This window comes from Phascolarctos cinereus, unplaced genomic scaffold, assembly GCF_003287225.1.
Source record: "Phascolarctos cinereus isolate Bilbo 61053 unplaced genomic scaffold, phaCin_HiC Scaffold_1;HRSCAF=81, whole genome shotgun sequence".
NCBI lineage: Eukaryota > Metazoa > Chordata > Mammalia > Diprotodontia > Phascolarctidae > Phascolarctos > Phascolarctos cinereus.
The window spans coordinates 282670899-282697519 of NW_027555514.1; the positions used below are offsets into that span (position 1 = coordinate 282670899).

The following is a 26621-nucleotide window of genomic DNA, read 5'->3' on the forward strand; positions in this document are numbered from 1 at the left end:
TAATACAAAAATATGTTTAATAGGAATGTATATGTATGGACTATATTAGATTACACGCCATCTTGGGGAGGGAGGTAGGGAAGGAGGGGGAGAAAAATCTAAAACTCAAAAGCTTATGGAAGCGATTGCTGATAATTCAAAATAAATTAATTTAAAAAAAGAATGAGGGTGGGAATGAGGACTGGCAGGGGGGTGAATCAACGATGTTGTGGGCTTGAATGTAGCCTCAGGCTGGATGAATAGAAAGGTAGCACGGAGAAAGACAGAGGAGGCCTTCCAACTGTCCTCTGCTCTGGTCAGACCCTTCTGGATTCCGGAGCTAGAATCTAGGCACCAAACCTCAGTGTAGCCAGGCCCTCTTCCTGCCCTCCACAAAGGTGGAAATTGAGGTTTCCCCAGAGATGGGGTGGGCCAGATCCCAGATCTTATCTATCTAAATATATCCCTGGAAATCCGGCCAACCAGATCCACATTAGCCAGAGTCTGAGCCAGCACTCTTCATGAATATTGCAGAATTGAGGAAACTGAGGCCCGAGCAGTTTGTGACCTGCCTGATGCCCTACAGGTTCTAGAGCTCATGGATTTGGAGCAGTGAAGAACACTCAGGGGCTATATGGTCCAATCTCCTCATTTTAGAGGACGAAACTAAGCCAGCCCCTGACCCTGCTTGGTGGCAGGAAGGAAATAATTCTGGTTTCCCAAAGTAATGAAGTCCTCGTCTGTCCCTTCCATAGGAATCTGAGCTGAAAGGACATCAGAAACATTCTATTTTCTAGTTATTTTATGGATGAGGCTTAGAGAGGGGTATGAGTTGCATTGCTGGTCAGTCCTTCATGACTCTTTGTGCCCCCATTTGGGGCTTTCTTGGCAAAGACACTGGAGTGGTTTGCCATTTCCTTCTCTGGCTCATTTTTACTGATAAGAAAACTGAGGCAAACAGGGTAAAGTGACTTGCCCAGGGTCACACAGCCAGGAAGTGCCTGAGGCCAGATTTGAACTCAGCAAGATGAGTCTTCCTGACTCCAGGCCTGGCACTCTATCCCTTTCACCATCTAGCTCTCCTCTGAGTTACCTAAGGTTAATTCAATTCAGTATTAAAGACCTACTTCGGATAAGTCCCTTGCTAGGCACCAGGGAGACAGAGGACATATAAGTCAGAAGCTTCAGGGCTGAGATTCAAAGGCCAGATCCCAAATCCCCCATTCTTTCCACTATACTTTTGAGAAGGAGCCTCTAAGGTCCCAACTTCTAGCTCTAGAACTAGGCTCTATGTGGAAATCTCCAGTAAATAGAAACCTGGAGGATTCTGTTACAGGGTTAGTGACACCGGCCTTCCTGCCTGTTCTTTGAACAAGATAACTCAATTTCCCAACTCCAAGTCTTTGCAGTGGCTGTCCCCCACATCTCCTTGGCTCTGACTCCTGGCTTCCCTCAAGCCCCACTGAAAATCCCACCTCCTACAAGAAACCTTGCCCAGACTTAAGGTTAAGGCTCGGAATAAAGGTTTCCCCTCAACACTCCTGCCTTGCCCTTGGGATCATCTCTGATTAATCCTTTCCATATAGCGGATGTACCTAGTTACTTGCATACTGTCTCCCCCATTAGGATGAAAGTTTCTTGAGGGCAGGGAAAGTTTTAGCCTTTCTTTGCATTGCCAATGTTTAGCACAGTGTCTGGTACAAAGACAGCAAAGCTCGTTGGCCATAAGGTGCCTGATTTCAGTTCCACGGAAGGCAGAACGTTCTCACAGAGTTGCCCAAAAGAAGAATGGGCCACCCTTTTAGGTAATGAGCTCTCCAACCCTGGATGTATTCAAGCAGGAGTTGGATGACTTCTACAGGGCGTGCAGAGAGATGGGGCTCATACATTGCCGAACATTTGGCCAACGCTCTGGAGTGAGTTGAACCAGATTAAAATGTAATTGAGAAATATTAAGGGGCAGCTAGGTGGCGAAGTGGATAGAGCACCAGCCTTGGATTCAGGAGGACCTGAGTTCAAAATTGGGCTCAGACACATAACACTAGCTGTGTGACCCTGGGCAAGTCACTTAACCCCATTGCCTATCCAAGACAAAAAAAAAAGAGAGAAATATTAAAAATAAATAGAAATACAATAGACCACAGGTAATGTTAATGTCCTGAGGTGCTAAGTGTGCTGGGCCCCTGGGGCCAGGTCACACCTTGAGGTTGGAATGCTCAGCCCCAGATTGGCCCTTCCTCTCTCTCTTCTCCTCTCCCTGCCATGGGAAACGAGAGCCTTCCCAGCAGCAGAGAGATACAGAATTGGGAGAGCCTGGCTGAGTCTCACAACCCCTCTGGCAGGGAGGACTATTATCCCCATTTGATACATGAAGTGAACTGAGGTTCAGAGTGGTGGAGTGATTTATCCAGGGTCCGTGCTGCTATTACATGTCTACGTTCAAATTTGAACTCAGCTCTTCCAGACTCCAGGTCCAGTGCTTTATCTATCACACCATACTACCTTCTACAACATTTAGCACTGGGAAGAGCTTTAAAGATAAGCTAGTCCAATGACCTCATTTTACAGATGGGGAAACCGAGGCCCAGATAAGCAAAGTGACTTACCCAAGCTTTCATAGCCGCTAAGCAGCAGAGCCTAGACTCCAACTCAGGGCTCCTCTGAGTTCAAGTTCAGGACTCTACTGTGGGGACTAGAATGGAAAGGTAAACAGTGGCCATGCCCCTTTAAAGCTGGGGCTGGGGTGGCAGAGAGCCACAGCAAAGGGCTCCTTGGGGGAGGCAGCCAATGGCCCCCTGGCTGCTCCCCATGGAGGAAGGGAGGGAGGAGGACACAAAGGTGACCGAGGAGACAGAACTGGTGGAGTCATTTGCTTTTGTTTCATATGGTTTGGTTTTTTTTTTACAACTTTAAATACAGAATATAAATTAATTTTACGCATTTAAAAAATAAAAGAAAAGCCAAAAAAAAATATAATCACCAACTTTACAAACTGAAGGAAGCAGGTTTCTGAGTAGGGGAAAGAGCTGCAGAAGATGGGAAGGATGGGAAGGCAAGCCTGCCCCTCCTGGCCCAAGTCATCCCACCCAGTCCTTCCCCCATGAGGCGCCGGGAGCTGGCCAGGCCTGAGGGCCAGCTTCCTCCAAGATTCAGCAGCCTCCGGGAACTGCAAATGAGGTCACTTTGGGGCCTTCCTCTCTCCCAAGGAACTCTTCTTTAGGGTACCCCAAAGGAGGCCCAAGGAGAGGCCCCAGACTCTCAGGACGGATTTTTTTTTTTTTAGACTTGGACAGAACCTTAGAGATCATTTAGTCCAACCCCCTCATTTTACAGATGGGGAAACTGAGGCATAGAGAGCAGAAGGGACTTGGGTAAGGTCACAGGGTTGGGATGAGGCTGGGGGTGGGGGTGTTAATGGCAGAGGCCAGAAGCAGACCCCAGACTCAGTGGTTTTCCCACCACACCAATACCTGCTCCCTTCCTTAGAAGCATTCACTCCCTCCCTCCCACTCCTGTCCCTGGGCTTGCCTGAGCCAGGCCTGCAGGTACGTCACCCCTCTCCTGCTCCACCCAGGAGCTGCCAGGCTGGGGTTGGGGGAGTATGAGGGCTGACCATGATGTAGGAGAATAAAGGCAGAGAGAGGAAAAGAGGGAAGAAAGAAGGACAGGGGCAGCAAATGTGGGGGGAGACAGGATAAGGAAATAACCAGACTGGGCCTGGCTTCCCTCAACAGAACAGTCTCCAGTCCACCTGAGACAGTGCTCTGAGAAGCAGGAGGTGAGCCTCCCGTCAGCACGACTGGCCACAGGCTGCTATCCCATGACAAAACCCGCTTCAGAAGAAACCACAGTTTCAAAATTATGTGCATAAAAAGTGAAATAACGGTGCAGGGAATGGGCAGGACATAGGGAGAAGGACTGCCTTGTCCAGCTCCACGCTCCTTGGGCACTGGCCAGCGGTGGAGCACATGGGAAGAAGGTTCTTGCCTGAAGCCCCACCAGTCCAGGGCCACAGTCACGGAATGATACTCAGGCTCTGGGCTGCCATGTGGCCAGGCTGATCCTATGGGTCCTCGGGGCACAATCAGTGCTTGGACCCATCCGAACCCGAAGGCCCCTACTGTGGGTGTCCCATCTATCACCCAGGCTGGGCCTCCAGGAGGAAGGGGGGGGATGGAAGAAGAGGCTCCTCTCGCCAAAGGTGTCCTCCATTTCTTCCTTTCTTCCCCACTGCCTGTGGGAGGGGTGGCGGAGGGGTTCAGGGCCTTTGGGAACCCCAGGAGCTGCTGGGTGCAGAGGGCGAGAGCCAGGGTTGCCGTTGAGCCAGGAGGGACAGAAGATTCACTGCAAGGCCAGGGGACAGGGGAAGCACCATTTGCCATCCGCGTCGGCCACCGAGACGGACAGACAAGAACGATATTCTCACTCCAAGAACCCCATGGGGGCAATACGAGAAATACATTAAATAAGCCTGGAAGCCAAACAGAGAAGAACATGGCGGTCAGTGACCCCCAGCAGAGAACACAGAACGTGGCTCTCCCCCCCAGCCCACTCCAGGGATCCCAGAGGACATGCCAGATCCTCTGACCCCACAGCCAGGATCCTTCTACTGTACAGAAAGCATTTGGCCAACCTTGAAGTGACACATACATTTTGACTATTCCACTTCCCGTGCGACCTTGGGGAAGTCTTTTCCTTTCCCTTGGCCTCAGTTTCCCCCTCTGTACAATGGGGGAGGGGAGAGTCAGACAAGAGGACTGCTGAAGTCCCTTCTTGTGTGAGCGCAATAAGCCTGTAACTGACGATCCCCTGAGCCATGCCAGCTTTGTGGGACAGAGCTCAGGGTCAGTGGAGATCCAGGGAAGGCCGGGAGATCAGGAGGTCTCTAAGGCGCAAACTCTGGAGGAAGCCAGGGGCAGAACTGTCCTGAGCGCTGGCAGGCGGCACTCCCAAAGGAGGCTGGATTTGAAGGGGAGCTGTGGGGGAGGAGAGAGAGCGAGGGGGCCCATGGTCTTCACATAACCACAATTACACTTCTGGTGACAGGTGGGGGAGCCATGCTGGGGGCTGAGGGCTGGCTGTGGGGGGAGAAGCGGGATGGAACCTGAGACTCATTTGAAGGGACTTTCCAGTCCTCCAACCATCTGACCATTAGTAGTGGTTAATCTGTCCTTCTCCCATTGTAGAAAACTGAGGCACCACAGAGGGGAAGTGAAGGGCCCAAGGTCACATAGGGAGTTAGTGGCAGAGCTGAGATTTGAACCTTTAGCCTCTGGCTCCAAACCTATCACTTCTTCCATTATGCCATCTGCTTTGGCCCATTTCCCTGGCCAGGAACGATCCTAAGGAAGGGCCAGTGGGGTCAGGTGCCCAGGAACACCCAGGGACAGGAGGTTTTCTGACTCAGGTTTCCCTGTTTCACCTTCTTTCCCATTACCTGCCCATCATGCTCTCCCTGGCAGGTGGCCCTATGCTCCAAGGCTCTCCTTCAGGGCCGTCTTGTCGTGGGTGTGCTTGAACTTTCGGTGCTTCCCCTTGGGCGGCCGTCGGATCCGAACCCTCCGCACTGTCACCTTGTTTGGGGTGGACCCACCTGTTCAGAAGGACAGAGAAAAAGCCTGTTATTTTACCCACGTGAAAGGGAGTGAAGAAGTAACTATACCGTGTCTCTACACAGTTTAGACTGTGAGCAAGAATCAGAAATCATTGAACTCAACCCCCATAACGTAAATTGCATAGGAAAGTATTTCCTACGTGCCAAGACTTTCTGGAAAAGCGGGACAGCAGTCTGGCAGAAATTAGGGTTAGACCGATATCTTACACCCTACACTACAACAAACTGAAAAAGGAAACATGCCCTGACTTTTAAAGATCAGATCAGGGTACTGGGATTATTAGAAGTAATTTTTTTGAAAAGCAATAAAAATTACTGGAAGTGATTTTTAAAAGAATAAACATGGGATAGAGGTGATTACAAAAGATAAAATAGATACTTTAGATTATGTGGATTTGAAAAGTTTTTACATGAATAAAATTAATGTAACTAGACTATGAAGGGAAGCCACTGATTGGAAAGAAATCTTTGCATAAAGTATCTGAGAAGATACATAGGCAGTTAGTGGAAATATACAAGCGCAAAGGCCATTCCCCAAGACATAAATGGTCAAAGGATATGAACAAATAATTATCAAAAGAGTCGCAAACTATTAACTATATGAAAAAATATTTCAAATCACTCATGATAAGACAAATGCAAATCCAAACAAGTCTTAGGTTTCATCTTGAACCCAGCACACTGGCAAAGACGAGAAAAGTGGAGAACAAGGAATGCTGGAGGGACTGTGGAGAGTCAGGAACTCTGTCTTTGTTGGTGGAGTTGAGACTGGGTCTAAGCATTCTGGAAAGCAATTTGAAATGACTTGAAGGAAGTATCTCAAATGTCCACACTCTTGATCCAAAGATACCCCACTTGCGAGGTATACATCCCAAAGAGGCCAGCGACAAAAAGGAAGGCTCTATCTGCCCCCAAATGTTTATAACACTCCCTTTTGTGGAAGCAAAGAATTGGAAATAAAGGAGATGCCCGTTGATGGGGGACTGGCCAAGCAAATGGTGGTGTGTGGTTTTTGTTTTTTCTCTTTTTTATTCTTTTTTATCAAGGAGGCTATCTGAGAATGGAGAAGAGAAATAGCTAGGAAATATAGGTGATGTAAAAATAAAAGTTATCAGATTTATTTTAAGAAACCTCCAGAACATCACACACACACACACACACACACACACACACACACACACACACACACAGAGCATGTGGTTTCTTCATAGACTAAGGTCTCACAGTGGGTCCTTGGTGAAGAGAGGGCAGCAGAGATCGCCTGTTCAGCTCCTTCATTTAATTCAACTCAATAAGAATCTGTTAACTACCTACAGTGTGCCCAGCACTGTGCTAGAACATAGGACTGCACATATGTAAAAGAAATAGTCCCTGCCCTCAAGGACCTTACATTCTATTGGGGAAAACAACATGGAAAAGCAAACACAAGACACACAAAATTCAAAGGTCAACTAGTCCCACATTTCCTAAGATCTGAGATCCAGAGCTGGACTGGACCTCAGGGGCCACCGTAGACAACCTCTTCTTTCTAGAGATGAGGCCTCTCCAGAGGAGCTCCAGAATGGGCTCGAGGCCCCACAGAGGGGTAAGGGGCAGAGTTGGCATTTGAACTCATATCTCATTTCGTCTTTCCCCCTGGTGAGGTGTTCACACTTACAGATGCTTTTAAAGTTATACAAAGCCCTAACAGGCATCATCCATTTGACCCTAACCACCAATTCGTTGTTGTTAAGTCATTTTTTCAGTCACATCTGGCTCTTTGTGACTCCATCTGGGGTTTTCTTGGCAGAGATACTGGAATGGTTTGCCATTTCCTTCTCCAGATCATTTTTATAGATGAGGAAACTGAGGCAAACAGGTGAAGTGACTTGACCAGGGTCACACAGTTAGAAACAGTCTGAGGCCAGATTTGAACTCACGAACAAGAGTCTTCCTGACTCCAGGTCCAGCGCTCTATCCATTGCGCCACTTAGCTTCCCCCTAACCGCCAACAGGGAATATTATAATCCCCTTTGTATAGATGAGGAGACCAGTTCTCAGAAAGGCCAGGAGATTGGTCCAAGGTCACATAGTTCATTCATTTCAGAAGCCGATTGATAGGATCTTAGAATGTTAAATCTGGGAGGGACCTTCGAGGTCCCCTCATTCCCTCATTTTACACAAGAGGAAACTGAGGCCCAAAGCCACGGTGATTCACTTCAGGTCCTTTTGACTCCAAAGTCCCTCCTCACCTGCACTCCTTACCCGATCACTTCTCTCTCCACAGAGCAGGGGCTTAATAAATACCAAGTGCTGGAATTGAGGTGAATTCCAATTCTACCAATAAGAGTCCATTTCAGGGTCTGAGGGATGGCTGAGGGCAGGGTCAAACAAAGGGAGCAACTTTGTCCAGAGATGCTAAGGCAGCTGGGTGATGCAATGGATAGAGTTCTGGGCCTGGAGTCAGGAAGACCTGAGTTCAAATCTAGCCTCAGACATTTACTAGCTGTGTGGCCCTGGATAAGTCACTTCACCACTGTTTGCCTCAGTTTACCTTTCAGGATTGTTGTAAGGAGCAAACAAAATAATATTTGTAAAGCTTAGCAAACCTCAAAGTGCTACAGAAATTTTGGTTGTCATGACAATGACAATGGATTTGGGCATCTGTCTACAAGGATCCAGGAGTCCAGCATCTATCCCCACCCCAGCTCTGGCACCCCTGGGCACCTCTGGCTGCCCTCCCGAGCTCCCCACAGAAAGAGCCCAGTACCTCTGTTTCCCTGGGTGCTCCCGGGGCTTCGGGTCAAGGAGCGGGGGGCTGCTATTGTTTCACACTTGCAGGCCAAGTGGTCCTCCAAGGTCACTGTTGCCTTCTTAAAGGTCGGCTTCTTCCTCACGATTTCTATCTTCCTGACCTGTAGGAGATTGATGGAAATAAGAACGGAGCAGAGAAGATGTAATATCTCCCAACATTGACCCTTTCCTCCTTCATCAGAGAATCCAACCCTGACCCTTCCCTTCACTTTTTCCATCAAACAAGACTGCCCAGCAGTCCCAGTCCAAATACCCCCTAAGGAAGAGGAAGAGGCATTTCCATTTCTGAGCCGCAGATGGTGAGCATCCTCGCTCCTGTGATCCCTCAAGTGCTAGCCAAGCTCACAGGGGTTGGCTGTGGGGGTGAGGAATGGGGCAGGTGGCTGTCTGGGAGGAAGTGTGGGGGAGCCCACTTGTCAAGGGTTTGGGCAGCTGTCAAGTGCCCATTTCCAGATGGCTGGAGGGGAAATCCATCAGGGAAAAGGGAATGGTTGTCCCTGGGAATACTCCAGTTGGTAAGGCCCTCCAGTTGGGTGAGGGTGAACAGGATAGAGGGATATGGGGAGGAGGGGTGGTGGTGGAAGAGGTTGGAAGCATGGAGCCACTCAAAGGGTCATTAACACCCAATGAATTCCCTCTTAACAAGGAAAGTGAAATAGCCCAGGAGTCTAGAGGTGCTAGGAGCCAGTAAACATCGAGGAGGAAGAGGAAGAGGCTAGCACCCCCAGCCTCCTTTAAAGCTCAGCTCAGGGGGCAGCTAGGTGGTGCAGTGGATAGAGCACTGGCCCTGGAGTCAGGAGGACCTGAGTTCAAATCTGGCCTCAGAACACTCACTAGCTGTGTGACCCTGGGCAAGTCACTTAACCCTGATTGCTTTGCAAAAAGACAAAAACAAGGCTCAGCTCAGGCACCAGCTGCAGCAGGAAACAACACACAGAAGGCCCTTAATAAATCCTTACTGAATGGATGGATGGATGGTTAATATGATGTAGCATGTTAGAGGTGACAACATGCTTAGTGTACATTTGATCTCAGGGAGGGGATGAGGATTTCCCTTGTCCCTCTTCCTTCTTAGAATAGTAATAGTAGCTAACCTCTGTAGGCCATTTACTGTGTACTGGGCTAAATGTTTTGCAATGATTATTTCATCTGATCCTCCCACAACAACCCTGGGAGGTAGGTGCTATTATTATCCCCATTTTACAAATGGGGAAACTGAGCCAAGCAGAGGCTAAGTCACTTGCCCAGAGTCACCCAGCTGACAGGTGTCTGAGGCCAGATTTGAACTCAGGTCTTCCTGACTCCAGGTCCAGAACTCTATCCACCGTGCCACCCAGCTACCCCAATACCACCCGATAGGATGTGGGGATAGGACCTGTAGGATCATTTAGTCCAAGTCCCCCATTTTAAAGACGGGAACACTGAAGCCACGAGAAGTTATGGACCTGCCCAAGGTGCTCCAAGTTTCTCTCTGCAGGGCCCCTTATCCCATGCATGGAGCCCAGCCCTAGACCACCAGGCAGAGTGCAGCCAGAGACACACACCTGCACGTGCCTCAGTTGCACCTGGGTGGGGCGGCACTGGACATTGCGGTTGTTACAGCAGCCAGAGCATCTCTGCACCTCCACGCAGGGCGGCCACACCAGGAAGTTGGCATTGGTGCGGTCGATGAGGCGCCGCGAGATCTCAAACACTTCAGTCCGCGTCTTGCACTCTGCAATCATGGCTGGCTCAGCCACGGTCACAGCTGCTAGGGAAGAGGAGGCAGTGGCCATCAGATAGAATCCTCCTGGGCCTCTGGGAGCCCAGCAGCTCAGAGCTGCAAAGGACCCTGGGGGCCCAACCCCAGGAAGCTGCAGCCCAGACAGGTTAAGTGACTCATGCAGGGAAACACAGCTCAGGCCAGGCAGAGCTGGGACTCCCATCCATGTCTTCTGAGTCCAAGCTGGGGTTCTTACCACCCGGTGGTATGGTGGGAAGGCTGGCCACATCCCCAAATGCCATCCCTCTGCCCCCGTGAGATCACAATCACACAGTTTTAAAGCTGGAAGGGCCCTCAGAGGTCATTCAGTCTAGCCCCATCGTGGTACAGAGGAGAAAACTGAAACCCAGAAAAGGAAAGGGACCTGACCAAGGTCTCATGACTAGTAGAAGCCAGGCCTAGGTTCAAATCCAGGTCCTCGGACTCCCCAGAAGGAAGGAATCATTCTGTCTCTACCAAGCTTCCCGCTCAGCAGGGCAGGGCAGAGAGGGAGGGAACCATCGGGGTTTCTCCTGGTCTCTCCCAGGATAACTTCCCAGACCTGTGGCCACCCCTCCCATCTTACCCACACTCCTCCTTTCACGAGACAGGATGACTGGCTCACTCGGGGAATGTGCCTGGGTCAGATTCAGGTCCACTTTGGCCACATCCTCCTCTGCAAGAGAAGGACCAGCTTCATGATCAGGACTGTGGGGAGGGGGCTGCTGGGTTTAGGGATGGGGATCCTGCCTGGGGAGACTGAGATAAAAGAACCTCCATCCTCTGTCCTTGGTCATCTGCTTCACCACAGGTGGTACCATCAAGTACCACTGATGCATTGTGGGGGAGCAGAGACTGCACTGACCGGTGCCGGGGGGTGTGGACTTGCGACCCGTGTGACTTTGGACATATCACTCGCCGAGCCTCAGTTTCCTCATCCATCACATGAGAGGCTTGGACTAGACGGTCTCTGGAGCTAGGATCCTCAGATCCTCTTCTACCCAAGATGATTCCCCATCCCTACACGGGCTTGCGGGCAGAGAGAGAGGGAGTCTTGCAAGGAAGACTGAGACGGGGTGGAGGCAGCAGTTACAGGCTTGGTAGAGTCAAGACTTCTTCCCCTGGGGCTGCCAACCCCACCCTCTGTCAGAGAGTCACATTTTTGGCCAGAACCCATAGAAATGGAGTTAAAAATAGCCCTTCCCCTCTGCTACTGTAAGTGAAACCTCCGGTCCCCCAGGCCGGGCGGGTGCAAGGACCCTGACCATTCACTTGTTTCCAGTGCCCCCATCCACCCCTGCTTTCCCACAGGAAGTGCTGAATAGAGAAATTCCCAGAATCCCCAGGGGGGAGCTGAAGTTGGGTGTGGGGGAGAGGGCAGGGTAGTGTTCTTACTTTCGGCCCCTCCTTAGTCCTAGGCACGGCCTTCGCTGGGAGGGAGATTTCTTCCCAGGGAGGCTTGGATTGGCCATCGGTATTGGGGGTCAGTGCTTTTGTCCCCCAGATAGAGGAAAGGTTCTAGCATAAATGAAGGTTGAGTAGGTCAGCCCTGTGGATCATCCTGTTCTGCTGAGGGCTGGAAAGTTAAAAGGACTAACAGGCTAAATCTACCATAGTGCCTTGGGGTCTACGTGACCACTGCCTCCATTTCACAGATGGAGAGCCTGAGGCTCAGAGACAAACGCCTCCACCAGCTACAGGGGACCTAGGTCTCTGGGCTCCAAGCCTCCTGCCTTTCTAAACCTGGGAGGAGCAGGTGGACTCTACTCTCACACTGATTTCCCCAGCTGGGTCACTACCCTACCCCCAGACCAGGCTAGCCAAAGCCTACCTCCCAGCTTTGGATGGCAGCTTCGGGTGAGAGGTGAAGTAGGGCTTCAGGCCATTGTCTTTCACGTGCAGAACTCCAATACCAGCCTTAGAGCCTTCAGCTGGTCACAGGTGGGGGAATCTCTCATTCTTAGAATCTCCAAGAATTCTTTAAATTTCTACTCCCCTTTAAGACTTAAATGCCACCGACAAGAAGCCTCTCCCAGGTCACAAAGCTCCCAGGGTCTCCGTCTGCCTTCTTGCCTTTATCTTGTGTACCTCAAAGGGTCCAAGAGCGAGAAGGAGGCCCTGAAACCACCTATCCTAACTCTCTTCTCTTTAAAGACAAGGACATAGGGAGGTGACATTAAGTCACCAAATGGCAAGTCACTGAGTAGCCTGTACAGAGGAAGCATCAGAAATGAATCCTCTGAGTCCAAGGTCAGAGCTCTATATATGTGGGCCTTCTCCCCATGCCCACCCTAGAAGAGAAGCTCACTGAGGGCAGGGAATGTTTCATTTTGGGGTATTTGTAGCCCCAGTACCCAGCTCAGTGCTCAAGGAATGTTTGCCAGGTGATAAATAATAATAACAGCTACCATTGCATGTAATACTTACTACGTGCCAGGAACATAGTAAGTGTTTTATGACTATGATTTCATTTGATCCTCACAATAACCCTGGGAGGGAAGTGCTTTCATTATCCCAATGTTACAGATGATCAATGTCAAGGGGGTTCAAAGGACGGAACCTCAGACATGAATCAGCCCAACCAGTCAGTTCTCAGAGAAGGGAAATGACCTGCCCAAGGAGATGTGGGTAAATTGTGTTGGAGCCAGGACTCCAACCCAGTTTATCCAACTCCTCCTGTTTCTGCACACTCTCCTGTAGATGATCTGAGTTCAAATGCCAGCCTTAGGACTAGGTGTCTGGTGGCAACAGGCAAGTCACCCCTTCTCTGGGCTTCAGTAAAAGGAGGGGGCTACACAAAGGCCCAGGGCCCTTCTGGCTCTAAAGCCTCTGATCCCCGGGCTTCCTGACCCACTCCCACACCTTCCCAGCTCTCCCTCTGGCCGTGTGTGGCTCCACTCAGCTCCAGCTAACCAGGTCCCTTGAGGCCAAGATTAGGCTCCCTCCTCCAGCCAGCCGGCCTGCTCTCTCAGGGGAATCCGGAAAATGTCCTGCTGGATGCATTTCCGTCCTTCCAATTAGTCCCATGACAGTGTCTGTCTGTCTATCCCCACCCAACTGTCTCCTTCCATTCTTCCCTCCCTCTCTTAGAATTTCACTGGGGCTTGGGGGGTAATGGGAGAAGGAGAGAGATGGATGGAGAGGAGGGAAAGATACTCTTACGGAGGTTAGTTTGATTAGGAACAAAATAGCTCCACGGTTACCTTGAGACAAATTTGCTACTGGGATCCTGCCGCTGCCCCTCTGGCCACCCGCTGGCCTCCACCCTATTCTGCTATCCCACTGCGTTGTTGGTGGGGGGACTGTGGGAAGGCTGGGAGGCAGAGGAGGTCTTGCTAGCAGAAGGCCTGCTAAATTTGGAAGCTGCCCCATTGTGTGGCCCGGCTGCAAGGGCACAGGGCTGAGGCTGGGCTGGAAGAGACTGCCGTTGGGTGGGGAGCTCCGTCTCCTCTCAATGGGGCAAACAATAGGTGAACACAGCTGGTGCCCCCTCTCTCTCTCCTTCCCCCACCCTCCCACCAAGAGCGGGCCGGTTTGAAAGGGAGCGAGAATGCCTTTGAGAGGACGCCAGTGGGCCGCCTGGTAGAAGAAACAAAGGGAGGAAATTCTGTTCCCCCATAGATAGTGTCTCGGGGAGGATCAGAAAGCTACAAACAGACAAAACCCTAGAGAGAAAGAGAGCTGGGGGAGGGGTGGGGGGGGGAAGCTGTGGAGAAGGGGGTAGAGGTTAGAATAGAATGGAATTTGCCCTGAAGACCGAGTTTATAAATACATTCCTGACCCAGCCCGCTGGCCCTGGCACGTGTATGCCCGGGAGCACGTGCCTGAGATCTGGGCTCTGCTGGGGCAGGTGTCCCCAAGAGACCTCAGAGACTGGGCTAGTGGCCAGCCAAGACAAGGAGGATGTACTACCTAGAGAGGCCATCCCCTCCCCCGCCTGCTTCCAAACACACCTGGATCAGTTAGAGCTGAGAGACATCACCTTGTCCAATGTCATCATTTTTTTAACAGGAAAAAGCTGAAGTCTATTAAGGGGAACTGACTTGCCCAGGGTCAAACGAGTAGCAAATAGCATAGCTTCCTACCCCAAACCATTCTACTGTTCTGGGCACATCCTTTGCCCACCCTATAACCTGGGCACTTCACCCTCTACTCTTCTGCCTCCCTGCTATTGGCCCTCTGTCCAGCCCTTACATCAAGATGGGCCGGCCCTGCCCGGCAATGAATGGACATAGCTGGGTTCCAGGAGAAGCTGGGGCTAGGCTGCCACCACCCCGGCTGTGTGAGGAAATGAGAACTGTGGGGATCACAGATTTAGAGCTAGAAGAAATATTGGGGGCGAGATAGTCTTCCTCATTTTACAGATGAGGAAACTGAGGCTCAGAGGAAGGGAAGTGACTTGCTCCTTTAGGCTAGTGGCCCTGCTACCCCAGGCAAGGATGCCCTGCTTGTCCCCAGCAGAGGGGAGGGAGGGGAGATGAAGGGGCGAGATGCTCAGGCAGACTGGATTTACCTACGGAGTCTATCTGCAGCAGGTGCTGGAGGTCGCTGATGGATCGGAGTGAGGGGCGGCTGAGCAGCTCATAGATCTCCTCAGGAATGGGGTCCCCCTGCCAGGCAAAGACACAAACGGGAAGACGTGAGCTTGGAAGCAGGGTGTGTGTGCATGTATGTGCATGTGCGCGTGTGCATGTGCGTGTGTGTGTGTATGTGTGTGTGTGTGTGTGTGTGTGTGTGTGTCCAACTACCCTCCCTTGGAGTGGGACATAACTGATCACTGAGGCAAGCTGGTCCTCTTGGGCCTGGAGTGCACATGCTTTTCCTGGGCACCTGCGGAAATCCTCCTCTCCCTTCCAGGCCCAGCTCAGGGCTGCCTCCTTCGTGACTCTCCCCCAAGTCCCAATCTTCTCCATCCTCATATGTGCCTAGAGATCTTCCTTTAGCCTCTACCTTGCAGCACCCTCCGGACGCAAGGATGGCAGTATAGAGAACAGCTACCCTAAGCCCTCATCTTTCAGGTTAGAAAACGGAGGCCCAGAGTTCACTCAGACCATAAAATCAGAGATCTGACCCTGGAAGGGACCTCAGGTCATCTAGCCCATTTTACAGATGAGGAAACTGACCAGTGTACATGATCCATCCCCATCACTAGATTGTTAGCTCTTTGCGGACAGGGCCTATGCTGTTCCTAGAATTATACATTTAGAGTTGGAAGGGACCATTTAGCTCAATCACCTCATTTTCCAAATAAGAAAACTAAGGCCCAGGGAGAAGTGACTTGTCCAAGGTCATACAGGCAGTAAATGACAGAAGGGGATTTGAAACCAGGTCCTCCTACCCCAAATCCCTTCATTTTCCACTGAAGTCCAAAGCCTCCCATGTTTTTGACTTCTGTCTCCCCATCCCTGAGCCCAGTGCTCTGCATGTAGTAGGTGCTTAATAAATTCTCATCATTGAAAATGCAGACAGACAAGTCTCTTGCATGATAGGGGAGGCCTGAAATCTGCCCTTCTCCCAGTGTCCAGCCAGGACTATTTTCAGAGCACTGCCCTGGCCTCTCCCCAGAAGCACATGAAACCGAATAAGGGGGTGAACCATTCCCCACCCGTGGCCCAGTTTCCTCCAGGGAAGCCATCCATCCTATAATATCACATCACAAGCATCCGAAGGGCCATATGACATCATCGGCCATCCTGGGCCCTATCACATGGCCTTCAGGTTTCACAACCCACAGCGGGGTGGGGGCGGCCCCCAACATCCCACACGAGGGGGGCAGGGCTCAGGGAAAAGACCAGCTTCCAAAGGAGAGGGAAAGGCCCTCAGTTTGGCAAACACTGCTCTTTCAGCCGTCTGCCTAATTAGACTGTTGGGAAAAGGACGATCTCCCAGGCCGGGGGGCCTGGTACTTCTAGGTTCCTCTCACAGCTCAGTTTCCTAGATGCTAATTGCAAGGCCTTAGGGAAGGGAGCCTTCTCTGCAAATATTTCCTCGGTTAGGAAGGTTCTGCCCACCTCCACCTCACCGGGTCATATGAAAGGTCACACGTGCTCCCCTGAGCGTGGCCGTCCCTCCAGGGCTCACTCAGACCCCACTGCAGTCATCCTGTTTTTAGCCAGAAAGTATTCTTAGAGTCTTAAGATGAAGCTCCGTAGGGGACCTTAGGGGTGATCTAGACCAAGCCCCTTGTTTTACAGAGGAGGAAAGTGAAATACCTGTGTCACACAAGGTCACAAGGATAGGAAGCATTAGTGTCAGAATTCAAACCCAGCTCCGCTGGCTAGTCTAAGCAATGCACGATGCCTCCCCCATGGAAACAGCCGACACTCACCCGGGCTTTCACAAAGAGCTTTGCATCTGCCACCTGACTAGATCCTCCTAACAACCCTGTGAGGAAGTGGGTCGCTTGGGCATTCTGGAAAAGGAGACTGAGGGTCAGAGGGGTGACATGCCCTGCCTGCAGTCACAGAATCGGTAAGGAGGAGGCTGGGGATTCAGTGCCCCTCCCTGGAGTGTGAGCGTCCTGAGGGCAGGGGCTTTTTGGGTCTCCAGCATCCAGCCCCATTTGGTAGAGTGGTGGACATCTGGAGGCCCCAGGGAAGGGACTTGCCCAAGGTCACAAACCAGGGTCTCCCGCACCTGGCTGTGACCAGGCGCAGGCCTTTTCCTGCTGTCTTCCAACCCCTAACAACTCAGGCCAGGCCTTCAAACAGAGCAGACACAGAGTAAATGTTGACTGACTCAAACTTTGGTTTCTGATGTTTAGTTAAGGCGGAGGGAGGGTGGGGCACAGGGGGAGGAGCCATTTTCCCACCACTTGGTTCTAGAAACACAGGCTGAGGTGGGGGTGGGGAAGGGAGCCCGGCTAGAGCTCTGTAGGGTCTGGGGAGGCAGGAACTTGGTCCCCTGAGGTTCAGCTAAGCCTTGGCTTCCCAGCTGAACTCTGAACCAGCATCTGAGGGGGCAGGGGCAGTGGAGAAGAGCAAGGGTGGGGGGGGCAGTGCTCTGCAGGGGATATTGGGACTGTCAAGTCACACTCTGTTCCCTGCACAGGTACCTGCAGCATCACAGTGGAGCATCAGGGCATGAGGGGAGCGGGACCAGAGAGATCTCGGGAAGTCCTTTGGGTGGTCCTGGTGCTACCCCTAACCCTGAGGCAGCATGTACTGTACCAGGGGCCCCTGGGCTGGACTCCCAACTCGCCTGCATTGCAAATTAGAGGACTTTAGGCAAGGTCCAACCAGGGTGTGGGCCTTCCTCCTCCTCTGAGACCACCTTCTGTCTCCTCCTCTACATCTATATACACCTTACCTTTCCCCTTAGACTGGGAGCTCCTAGAGGGCATGGGCTGTCTCTTCCCTTTCTTTGTATTCCCAGTGCCAGGCACACCACAGACCCCTAAAAAATGCTTTCTGACTGACAAAAGATTTGGATTACATGGGTCTTTGAAGTTCTTTCCAACTTGGACATTCTACAATGTTAATATCCTGTACTCTAAGGTTGCTCCCAGCTCTGCCATTCTGTTTTCTAAGTCCCTTCCAGCTCTGACGTTCTCTGTTCTAAGGATATTCCATGTTCTAAGCTCTGACATCATAGGTTTCCTTCTCCACCAGAGAACCCCTGAATCCCCCAAGGATGATCATTCTTACCTCTAAACTCTGCTACTCCTCCTAGCTCTCACTTCTGGTGCACTTTAAGGTTCACAAAGCACTTTAAACATACCATCTCCCTTAATCCTCAAAACAACCCTAGGAGGTGCTATTATTACCCCCATTTTACAGATGAGGAAAATGAGGCTGTGCCCACCCTACTTGCTAGTAAGTGTCTGAAGCAATTTTTGAATTCAAGTCTTTCTGGTACTAAATTCAGCATTCTCCACCAGTCAGTGTGCCACCTATGGTATTAATTTAGCCTCTGGAATACATGACCTTATGCTATGCTCCTTCTGCAATACCTCTTTGGAGTGGTGGCCAACACATGACCCCCACTACTGGTGGATCTCTTGAACTCAGGAGTTCTGGGCTGCAGAGAAGGAAGAAAGAAGAAAAAGGAGAAGAATGAGAAGAAGGAGGAGGAGGAGGAGAAGAAGACTGTATTATCCATATTTACACCACATTTTACACTGGTCTAACAGAGTCCTCCCTATAGGAAGCCTTGTCAATATATGCATCAGTTGATGTATGATCACAGTTGGAGACCCTGAGACAGCCATTGGGTCAACAGGGGGACCCGGTAGCCAAAGAAGCCCATGGATCTTGGGTTCCAATAAGAGGAAGAAGGAGGGTCCAGAACATGGGTGTTGAATGTCTGGCTGTCTCTGCCCTGGCTAGAACACATGTGGAGGGCTGGGTTGAGTTCTGTGGCCCACCATTTCGGAAGGATGTTGACGTGCTGGCCTCCAGGATGAGGAAGACAGTCATATGACTCTGCCATAGCAGGATCAGTTGAGGGAAGTAGGAAAGGTTTAGCCCAAAGAAGGGAAGGATGTAAGAGTCGTCTTCTTCAAGACTGAAAGACTGCCCTGTGAAAGTCTGCTTGGCCCCTGAGTGAGGAGCAAGAAACAACGGGTGGAAATCACAGGGAAATAGGATTAAGCTCCTATGAAGGAAAAAACCCTTAACCTCGAGAGCTGTCCAACAGCAGAGTAAACTGCTGTGAGAGGCACTGGGGTGTTCTGTTCCCCCTCCTGGCCTTGGATGGGGCACACGTTGCAGACTCATGCCAGTTCAGGTTCTGGTTGGACCACACGCTCTCCAAGGGCCCTTCTAGCTCTGAGATTTGGTGGCCACACAAGGATGATAAGGATGGTGATAACCAGGGAGCTGAGAGCGGATGTTGGTACATTGCCCTACCTTGGTGCATACCATCCCCCTGGGCCACCTGCTGCCTGTGTGTCCCCCCCAAGCCTTTTCTGCCTCCAGTGGGAGGCAGCGCTCAGTCACCAGAATGGCATTATCCCAAGCTGAGGGGACTGCCAGCTCCCTTCTGGGCTGTGGGGAAAACGAACAATCACAAATCTGGATTGGATGGCAAAGCAGAGGTCAGCTAGCCCAACCCCAGATTAAGGAAACCAGAGAAAGGAAAGTGATTTGCCCAGGGCCACTCAGGCCCTAGAGCCTCAAACTCTAGATGACACTTAAGGACCCCAGACACCCATTAATCCAACTTCATCTCACAGATGAGAAAACTAAGGCACAGAATGACTTCCCTAAGGTCACCAATTGTCAGTGGCAGAATTGGGATCTGAACCCAGGCCCTCTGATCCCAAATCCTGCCCTCTTTCCACTGCACCGGGATTGCTGAAGCTCCAGGGCAGAGCTTTGGGGATCAGGGACCAGCCTGCTCTGCTTGGCTTGGCTTGGGAGGGGGAAGATGGCAGGAACCCAGGTTTCCTGAGAGCAGCTGGTGATTTGACTAACACTGTTAGCACAGCTGGGGCAGACAGCACCCTCCCTCACCAGAAAGAGAGAGGGGTGTCACTTGGGGCTGGGGCCAAAGACTGCCAGTCCCTGATGTTATCATATAGCTCTACCTGATCCCAGGCCTGGGGTAGTGGCCAGGGTAGGGGCAGGGGTGGGGCAGGCGGGCAGGCAGGTACACAGGCAGGTACCTGAGGCTGAGCCAGCCACTTGGGCCAAACTAAACAGCTCTCTCCTCCCTGGAAGGCGGAGGAGAGAGGCCACATGGATCAGGGCAGGTTAATTACCTCCCTCAGAAGGGAAGCCGCCCCATCAAAGAGGCCTGATCCCCCACCCACCTGCTGGGCACCCAGAGCCAAAGCCACACACACTGTGGCTGCCTCTACCTCCACCCCTCTACCACCTGAGCTGGGCGGGGGCGGTCTGTGGCTCTCCACCATCCAAGCTTGTCAAGTCAAGTCACCAAGGGCACCGCCTACTGAGAAAGAAAGGGGAAATCCCTCATCTCCCTCCTAAAATTGCTCAGGACATTTTGCCTGGGGCTCCTCTGCCCCAACACATTCTCCCTCTCCCTAAAGTGTGTGTGTTGGGGGGTGGGGGGAGAGAAGAGTTGCACTGCCCTTAGGTTGTAAGCTCCTTGAAGGGAGGGACTGTATTTATTTCCCTACCTCCTTGCCCGAGGCCTTGCAAACATTAGGCACTTGCTGGATTTGCGATTGCTCTAGGCCCAGGGGGATACAAAAATAAGTTTGCATGCACACAGAAAGTGCTTAATAATTGCTTGTTGAATGGAGTCGCTGTCCATAAGGCAGCCTTCCCAGACTTAGATGCTGCAGTCTTCTCAGATAGCAGCTTGGTCTAATTGCCAGACTCCCAATTCGCCCTAGTCCCTATTCACTCGGGGGTGGTGGGGAGTGGGGGGGGCACAATAAACACCTTCACTTCTCTGGGCCTTCTTTTCCTCACCTATGAAATGAGAGGATATCCTCCAAGGCTGAGTCCAGCTCTAACATCCTGGTATTCTCTGGCATCTCTGGGTTAACAACCCAAGATGTGAAAGGCTGGACAACCCCTCCCTGATCTGCTCGCCTCTCACCAGGTTCCTCAGCTCTTGTCTCCTGTTTCTGCAACCTTCTTCCCTCTCCTGCCACTACCCATCTGAAGCCTGGTCACTATGCCTTCTGTCCACTTTTATAAGGAGCTTATGCTCCAACCTCCTGATAGGGCAGCTGCTGCTGCATCAGACCTTATGATGACCCTACCAGGTACCGTCTGGAAGAAAAGAGGAAGAGAATTGAGGACAAAACGTATCTCCCCTCTGCTGTGGGGGTGGTGGCCTAGAGCTGCAGAATAGGTCAGCTATGGTGAGTGGACCAGCTTGTTTGCACTCCAAAACTAGGGAGGGTTCCATGGTGAAGGAAGGGGTGGGACTAGACATTGAGAGGTAATTTATTTTAAAAGCTACCATAAAACCTTTAAAAAGAAAGAAGATACAAATGTTTCTTCCTTCAGTGTGGAGTGAGGCTGTACTCAACCACGATCACTTAACCAGGCTGTCTCCCTTCTCTGAACTGGGCAGCTTCTCAGTCCAGGAAGCTCCCTTACCCACAGGAGCCCTCTTCCTGCTGGGAAGCTCCATATAGCAATCTTTCCAAAGAGACCTTCAGCTTCACTGCTTCCCCACTTTCCACCTCCTGTTTAGAAGATGTCTGTCTGGGTTCCTCCCTCTCTGAATGCTGGGGGCAGGTCCCCACTCTCTTCTCTCCAAAGAGCTGGGGGACCAATTCTAGCCAGCACAGAATGCCCAGGGATGGGGTGACATTCCCCTCTCTCCATCTCAGGACATATCTCACAGTCAAGAAAAACTCAACAAAATACATGGGGACCAGATGCCCAAGGACCTCCTCAGTTCTCCTCCACGTCACTGCCTGACAGCCAAGAAAGCCAAGAAAAAAACTAATCAATGAAATTTTAGGCTTCATGAAGGGAAATATCCCTTCCAGGACCCTAGTCTTTGGCCTTGGGCAGAATGCATCTGGAATATTGTGGTCAGTTCTGGGTACCCATTTGGGGATCTCCAGATAAGCTGGAGTGCCCTGAGGAGGGGATGGTGATGACTGTGCCTATCTGTTGGAAGAACAGGGACATTTTGTCTGAATAAGACTGGGGGTAGGAGTGGGGAGAGGGAAACTTGAAGGCTGACTTCAAGTATGTGATGGATTGTCATACGGGAAAGGGGTTAGCTTTGTTCTGTTGCGCCCCAGAGGAGTCCAGGAGTGATTGGGGTGGGGGGTGTTGTAGGTCAGGAAAGTCTTCCCTCTGGGTGCTGGGATGCCTCCAGACCTAAGGGCATCCTTCTCCCTGGAGGTCCTCAAGCTTTTGCTTGAAGGATATGGTAGGAGGTTTGCTTCTGGGGTGTGGGAGGGCCCCTGAGGTCCCTTCCAGCTCTGAGTTTCTGTGACCCCAAAGGGTGCTAACAGCAAGTCACATGAGAGCTGGAGTCATGCTCCCAAGTGCTGGCATCAGCTGATGGAGACATACCCACACACACACACACACACACACTCCCTGAGAGTTTCCTTCCCCTGTTTCTCCTACCTGCTTCCTCCCAGACTGGCCCCAGCACAGCTCTGAAACCATTTTACAGAGAAAGGTGACCCTCCAGTTATGATAGCTGGGGGCACTGTAAATACAGGAGTCAAAAAGCCCAAGCCCAAATCTATAACTTGCCACTGACTAGCAGTGGTGTGACCCGAGGCCTCAGTTTCCTCATCTGGAAAGATGACGGTGCTGGCAGGAGTAAAGCAAGCCCTAGAGTGCCATCCAAGCAGGCATTCCATAGGGGCATAGGCAAGGACAGTCTAAGCCTGCCCCATGGCTACGATGGCAGGCGACCCCAGCAGCTCCCAATAGAGAAAGGTACCAAGAACTGCGAAAAGCCCCATCAGACTATGGAACTGCCCTTCAGGCTTCCTAACTCAGACTGAGATGAGCTCATTTTAAAAATAAAAAGCAGAACCCGGGCAAAGGCAGGCTCCTAGAAGCGCTGGGTCATCTCTGCCCATGCTCCTTCTAGGGAAGAAAACTAAACCGGACAAATCACAGAATGTCAGCACTCTGAGATCATCGGGGACACCCCCTTCTTTTGCGGAAGTGGCAAGCGGGAGGCCAGGAAGGTGGTGATCTACCCAAGGTCACACCGTTCTATGGGGCAGAGCCAAGATATGGATGCAGGACTGCTGAGCAGGGCACTGTTCTTTCCAGCGCCCTGGCCTCTCCTAGAGGGCTGGCTGCCTTGGAGGGGCAGATCAGACCTCCATTCCAAAGCCCCATTTTTACACTGGCAGCCTGGGAGAGGAAGGACTGATAAATAAACATCAATAACAACACTAACAAAGCAGCCTGTTAGCACCTGGGCCCCACAATTCAGTACAGATCCATTTTGCAGATAAGGAAACTGAGGCTCAGGGAGGTTGGGCAACTTGCCTCTGGTGACACTAATATTGCAGAGGGGAACTGAAGCCAGGCCTTGCTGCCTCCCAGACCTACCCAGCCCCTACACTGTCATCACCAAGCTGAGTCAGAGGGGTCCTGACCCAAAGATATTTCTATAGGATCCTTTCCCACAACACTGCAGTAATAATAATAATAACTTCCTCACAGTTAGGAACCATCAACTGAGCCTCTCTCCTGACTCAGTCCAGCAGGGCTCCGCCATGATGCTTCTCTATTCCCATTTGCCAAATGAGGAAGAGGAGGCCTCAGAGAGAGTCAGTGTCTCGCCCTGGTCACAGATCGGGGCATGGGAATCCCAGAGTCTCCAGACTGCCAAGGCCAGGGCTCTGAGGTTCGCTAGACAGGGGCCCGGAGGCCCGAGGAAGGGGAAAGAGGTGATGGAGGGAAGCTGAAGAAGGACCCTCCACTTCCCTGGAAAGCAGGGCAGACGGTGATCGGGTGATGGAGAAGGTGGAAACGCAGGGTTGCAGGCGCCGCGCCTACAAGCCCTCAGTGTCAGGTCGCCCGTTATGGGACCCACCTGTTGGTGGGTCGCGGGCTGTCACGGTCACCGAAGCCAGAGCCCCCGCCCCAGGCTGCGGGGAGGGCGCCGGCTTCGGGGTGGAGGAGGTGGGGCCGCACGCCGGCTGCTGGGCCACGCGGATCTGGGGCGCACGGCACGGCAGCGGCAGGGGTGCGAGGCTGAGGGGCACGGCGGCGTGCGTGCGTGCCTGTCCGCTCGCGTTGCCAGGCACAGGAGCGTGCGTGCCTGGCATGCGTGGGGTGAGTGAGTGGGTCCGGGGGCCCGTAGTCCCCAGGGCGCCCTGGCACCGGCAGCAACAGCAGCTGGCCTCTTTCGCCGGCTAGCTTCGGGTAGTTATCGGGCTGGGCCTGGGAATGGGGGTGGGGAATAGGGGGGAACCTCCTGCTACCGCTCCGCCCCCCACCCCCGGCCGCCCTGGTGCTGCCCCAGGGTGGGGCTCCGGGAGAAACTGGGAGAACAAAAGACCACGGCGGCGGCGGCGGCTACTCCGAGGTCCAAATGAGGTGGGCTGGCGGCGGCCCGGCCTCCCCTCCCCGCCCCCGCGCCCTCTCCTTCCCGGCGGCCCAGCCTTCCCTCCCCTCCCAGCCCCCGCGGCCCGCGCCCCCTCCTCAGCCCGCCGCGTAGCCGCCCCCCTTCTCCGTGCCGCAGGAGCGCGCTGCACCCGCGCGGGCTTCTGCGGGGAGCTGGAGGCCGGGGGGAGCCAGGCGTGCACGCCTCGCCTGCCTCCGGAGTCCTCCCGCTCCCCTCCTCTGTCCTCGCGCCCGCCCCGCCCCTTTCCCACCTGGATTCCCAACAGAACAGCCAACTCACTACTGCGTGAAGCGGAAAAAAAAAGTGATCCGACCTGATTTGTTTTCTCTGCCGACGTTTTTGTGGCCCGCCTCCCCTGCGGCTAAACGTTGGCAGCAGCCGGCGCGCGCTCCCCACCCCGGGCCCTGACCCGGCGGGCTGGCGGGCTGGCGGGGGCGAGGCGCAGGTACTAGCCGGGCCTCGGACGCACTCACGCCTCCGCCCGGGATGGGAGGCGGGGGGTGGAAATGTCTGGGTACCTTTAAGATAGACGCTCCCCCTCCCCCGCCGCTGTCCTTCTGCCCCCGGCTCTCCGCAAATCTTCTCGATCTCGCCATCTCCCGCCTCCCGAAGCTATGCCTCAGTGCCTGCGGGAGGACGAGTCCGCCGCTCCTAGCGGCACTGCTCGAACCGCACCCCCTCCCCACCTACCTTAGCGGGGCGGGGCTTGGACTGCGCCCCACTCCGTTCCCACAGCCCGGCGGCACCTCGGTTCTGTGGGCGCCCACCCCTGCCTGGGTTCCCGAGTCTTACCGAACTGGACGGTGACCCTCCCAAACCCCATGCCCCCCCCAAAGGGTGCAGGTAGGGGCCATAACGGAGAACAGCTGCAACGAAAATGCTCCCCCCACCCCCGCCTGCTGGAAGGGTTTGGGGTAGTAAGAAGGACAGAGCCTTCGATCCCCCCTCCCCCCATCTAGGAAAAAGACTTGTTTATTTTTTTCTGACCTGTTGTTGCTTGGGGGGGGGAGGCGCCGAGGGGAAGGGAGGAAAGGCAAGATGCAACTCAGATGTCTGACCCAACTTCTGATCTGAGAGCTGATATTAACCCTCTGCAAACCCGCACATCCCTACCTGCTCCCCAGCCCCCCAACCCCAGCCTTGCTTGTGTCCTCTCCGTACCCCCGAATCCTTACCCCGTTTGGCATGGGCACTGTTGGGGTGCGAAGTTCACTGGCCTCGGCAGAAGAGGGAAAGGAGGGGGCGAAGGGGGTTAAGGGCTGGAGATGGGGGGAGCAAGAATGAAAAAGCCATTTTGGTCATTGGCACTCACCTCGGTGCTGACCAGACGCAGGTAGCAGAAAGACAAGAGCAGCGCGCAGCAATTCATCCCGACGCAGCCGGCCCCGCGGGGCTCCGGACACAGGGGCGGAGGGCGCCTCCGTGCCTGCTTCCAGGCCAGGGTGTGCGCGCTCGGCTCCGCTCGCCTTGGTTCCCACCGGCTCAGGCGCTCGGGCTCTTCCCGCTGGTGCCGCCGCCGCCCCCGGCACCACTCAGCCGCATGGCCCCCGGGGCGCCGTCGCCCCCCGTCCGGCTCCCAGCGAGCCTGGAGCCGCTCTGGCCGCGTCCTTCTCCTGCAGCCGCTGGCGCCGGCGCTCGGGGCGGCCTGGGGGCGCTACCCGGGCGGATCCCGAGCCGGAGCGCGCATCCACCGTCCCCCGGGGTGTGGGTGGGGAGAGAGTAGGGGGCTGTTTGGGGAAGGCCGGGGAGCCTGAGGCTCCTGATCCCTCAGAAAAAAGGGCACGCCTGTTGGCACTCCCCAAGACAGGCGAGAGAGGGCGAATCCTCTCTCCCCCAGGCTTAGATTAATTGCAGTATTTGAGGTGGGGGGACGTGAAAAAAAATCTCAGAACCTGTGGTTGGAGAAAGGGGAAATCAGCGGGCCAGAGCCCCCCGGAAACTTTTCCAAAGTTGGGTGTACCCCAGCGGCCAGTTCCCTTTCTTTGCACCCCCTCTGCGCCTTCGGGCTGGGCTGGGGCGGCACTTGGAGCCAGGGAGAAAAGCCCGTGTTGCAGCCTTGGGGAGGCTGGAGGGGCCGCTGTCCGAGTTGGGGGTGGGGGTCGGGGCCTCGCCGCCCTGGGCTGCGCCTGAGGGTCGCCTCGCTCTGCCTGTTTCCGGGCGCCCCCTCGGGCGGACACAGGTGGACTCGGTGCCCGCGTGCTGCTCCCCGTCTGGGCGGCTCCAGCAAGAGCAGAGCTGGGCTGGGCTGCGGCGGCCCCCGGCTCGCTTCGCCCCTGCAAGCCGGGCCGGGTTTTTTTATTTTGTGAGGAAATATAATCTTTTAGAATGGCAAATCAACGTGGTCCTGCAGCTTTTCGGGAGGCCGCGGCTGGGGGCGTGAAGGGGATCCCCCCCGCAGGAAGCCGGGAGAGGCGAGCTTGCCGGAGCTGGGCTGGGCTGGGCTGGGCTGGGCCCGGGAGCTTGGCGGGGCCGAGAGCCCAGGCTGGCGGGAGGAGAAGTTGCCACCCT

General features: G+C 53.5%; 1 protein-coding gene across 2 annotated transcripts; it reads right to left on the reverse strand.

Moving 5' to 3' along the window:
* On the reverse strand, positions 1 to 26621 carry PDGFB (platelet derived growth factor subunit B). 2 transcript variants are annotated; one of them, XM_020982637.2, is made up of 7 exons: positions 25426 to 26621; positions 14641 to 14737; positions 10714 to 10803; positions 9931 to 10136; positions 8343 to 8487; positions 5417 to 5572; positions 1 to 4450 (listed from the first exon to the last, which is right to left on the reverse strand). In XM_020982637.2, the coding sequence occupies exons 1-6, from the start codon at positions 25480 to 25482 to the stop codon at positions 5448 to 5450; spliced, it is 720 nt and encodes a 239-aa protein (XP_020838296.1). In that variant the 5' UTR covers positions 25483 to 26621; the 3' UTR covers positions 1 to 4450; positions 5417 to 5447. The 2 variants fall into 2 exon arrangements, with proteins under 2 accessions (XP_020838296.1, XP_020838295.1); XM_020982636.2 differs by having other exon boundaries at positions 9931 to 10133; positions 25426 to 26620.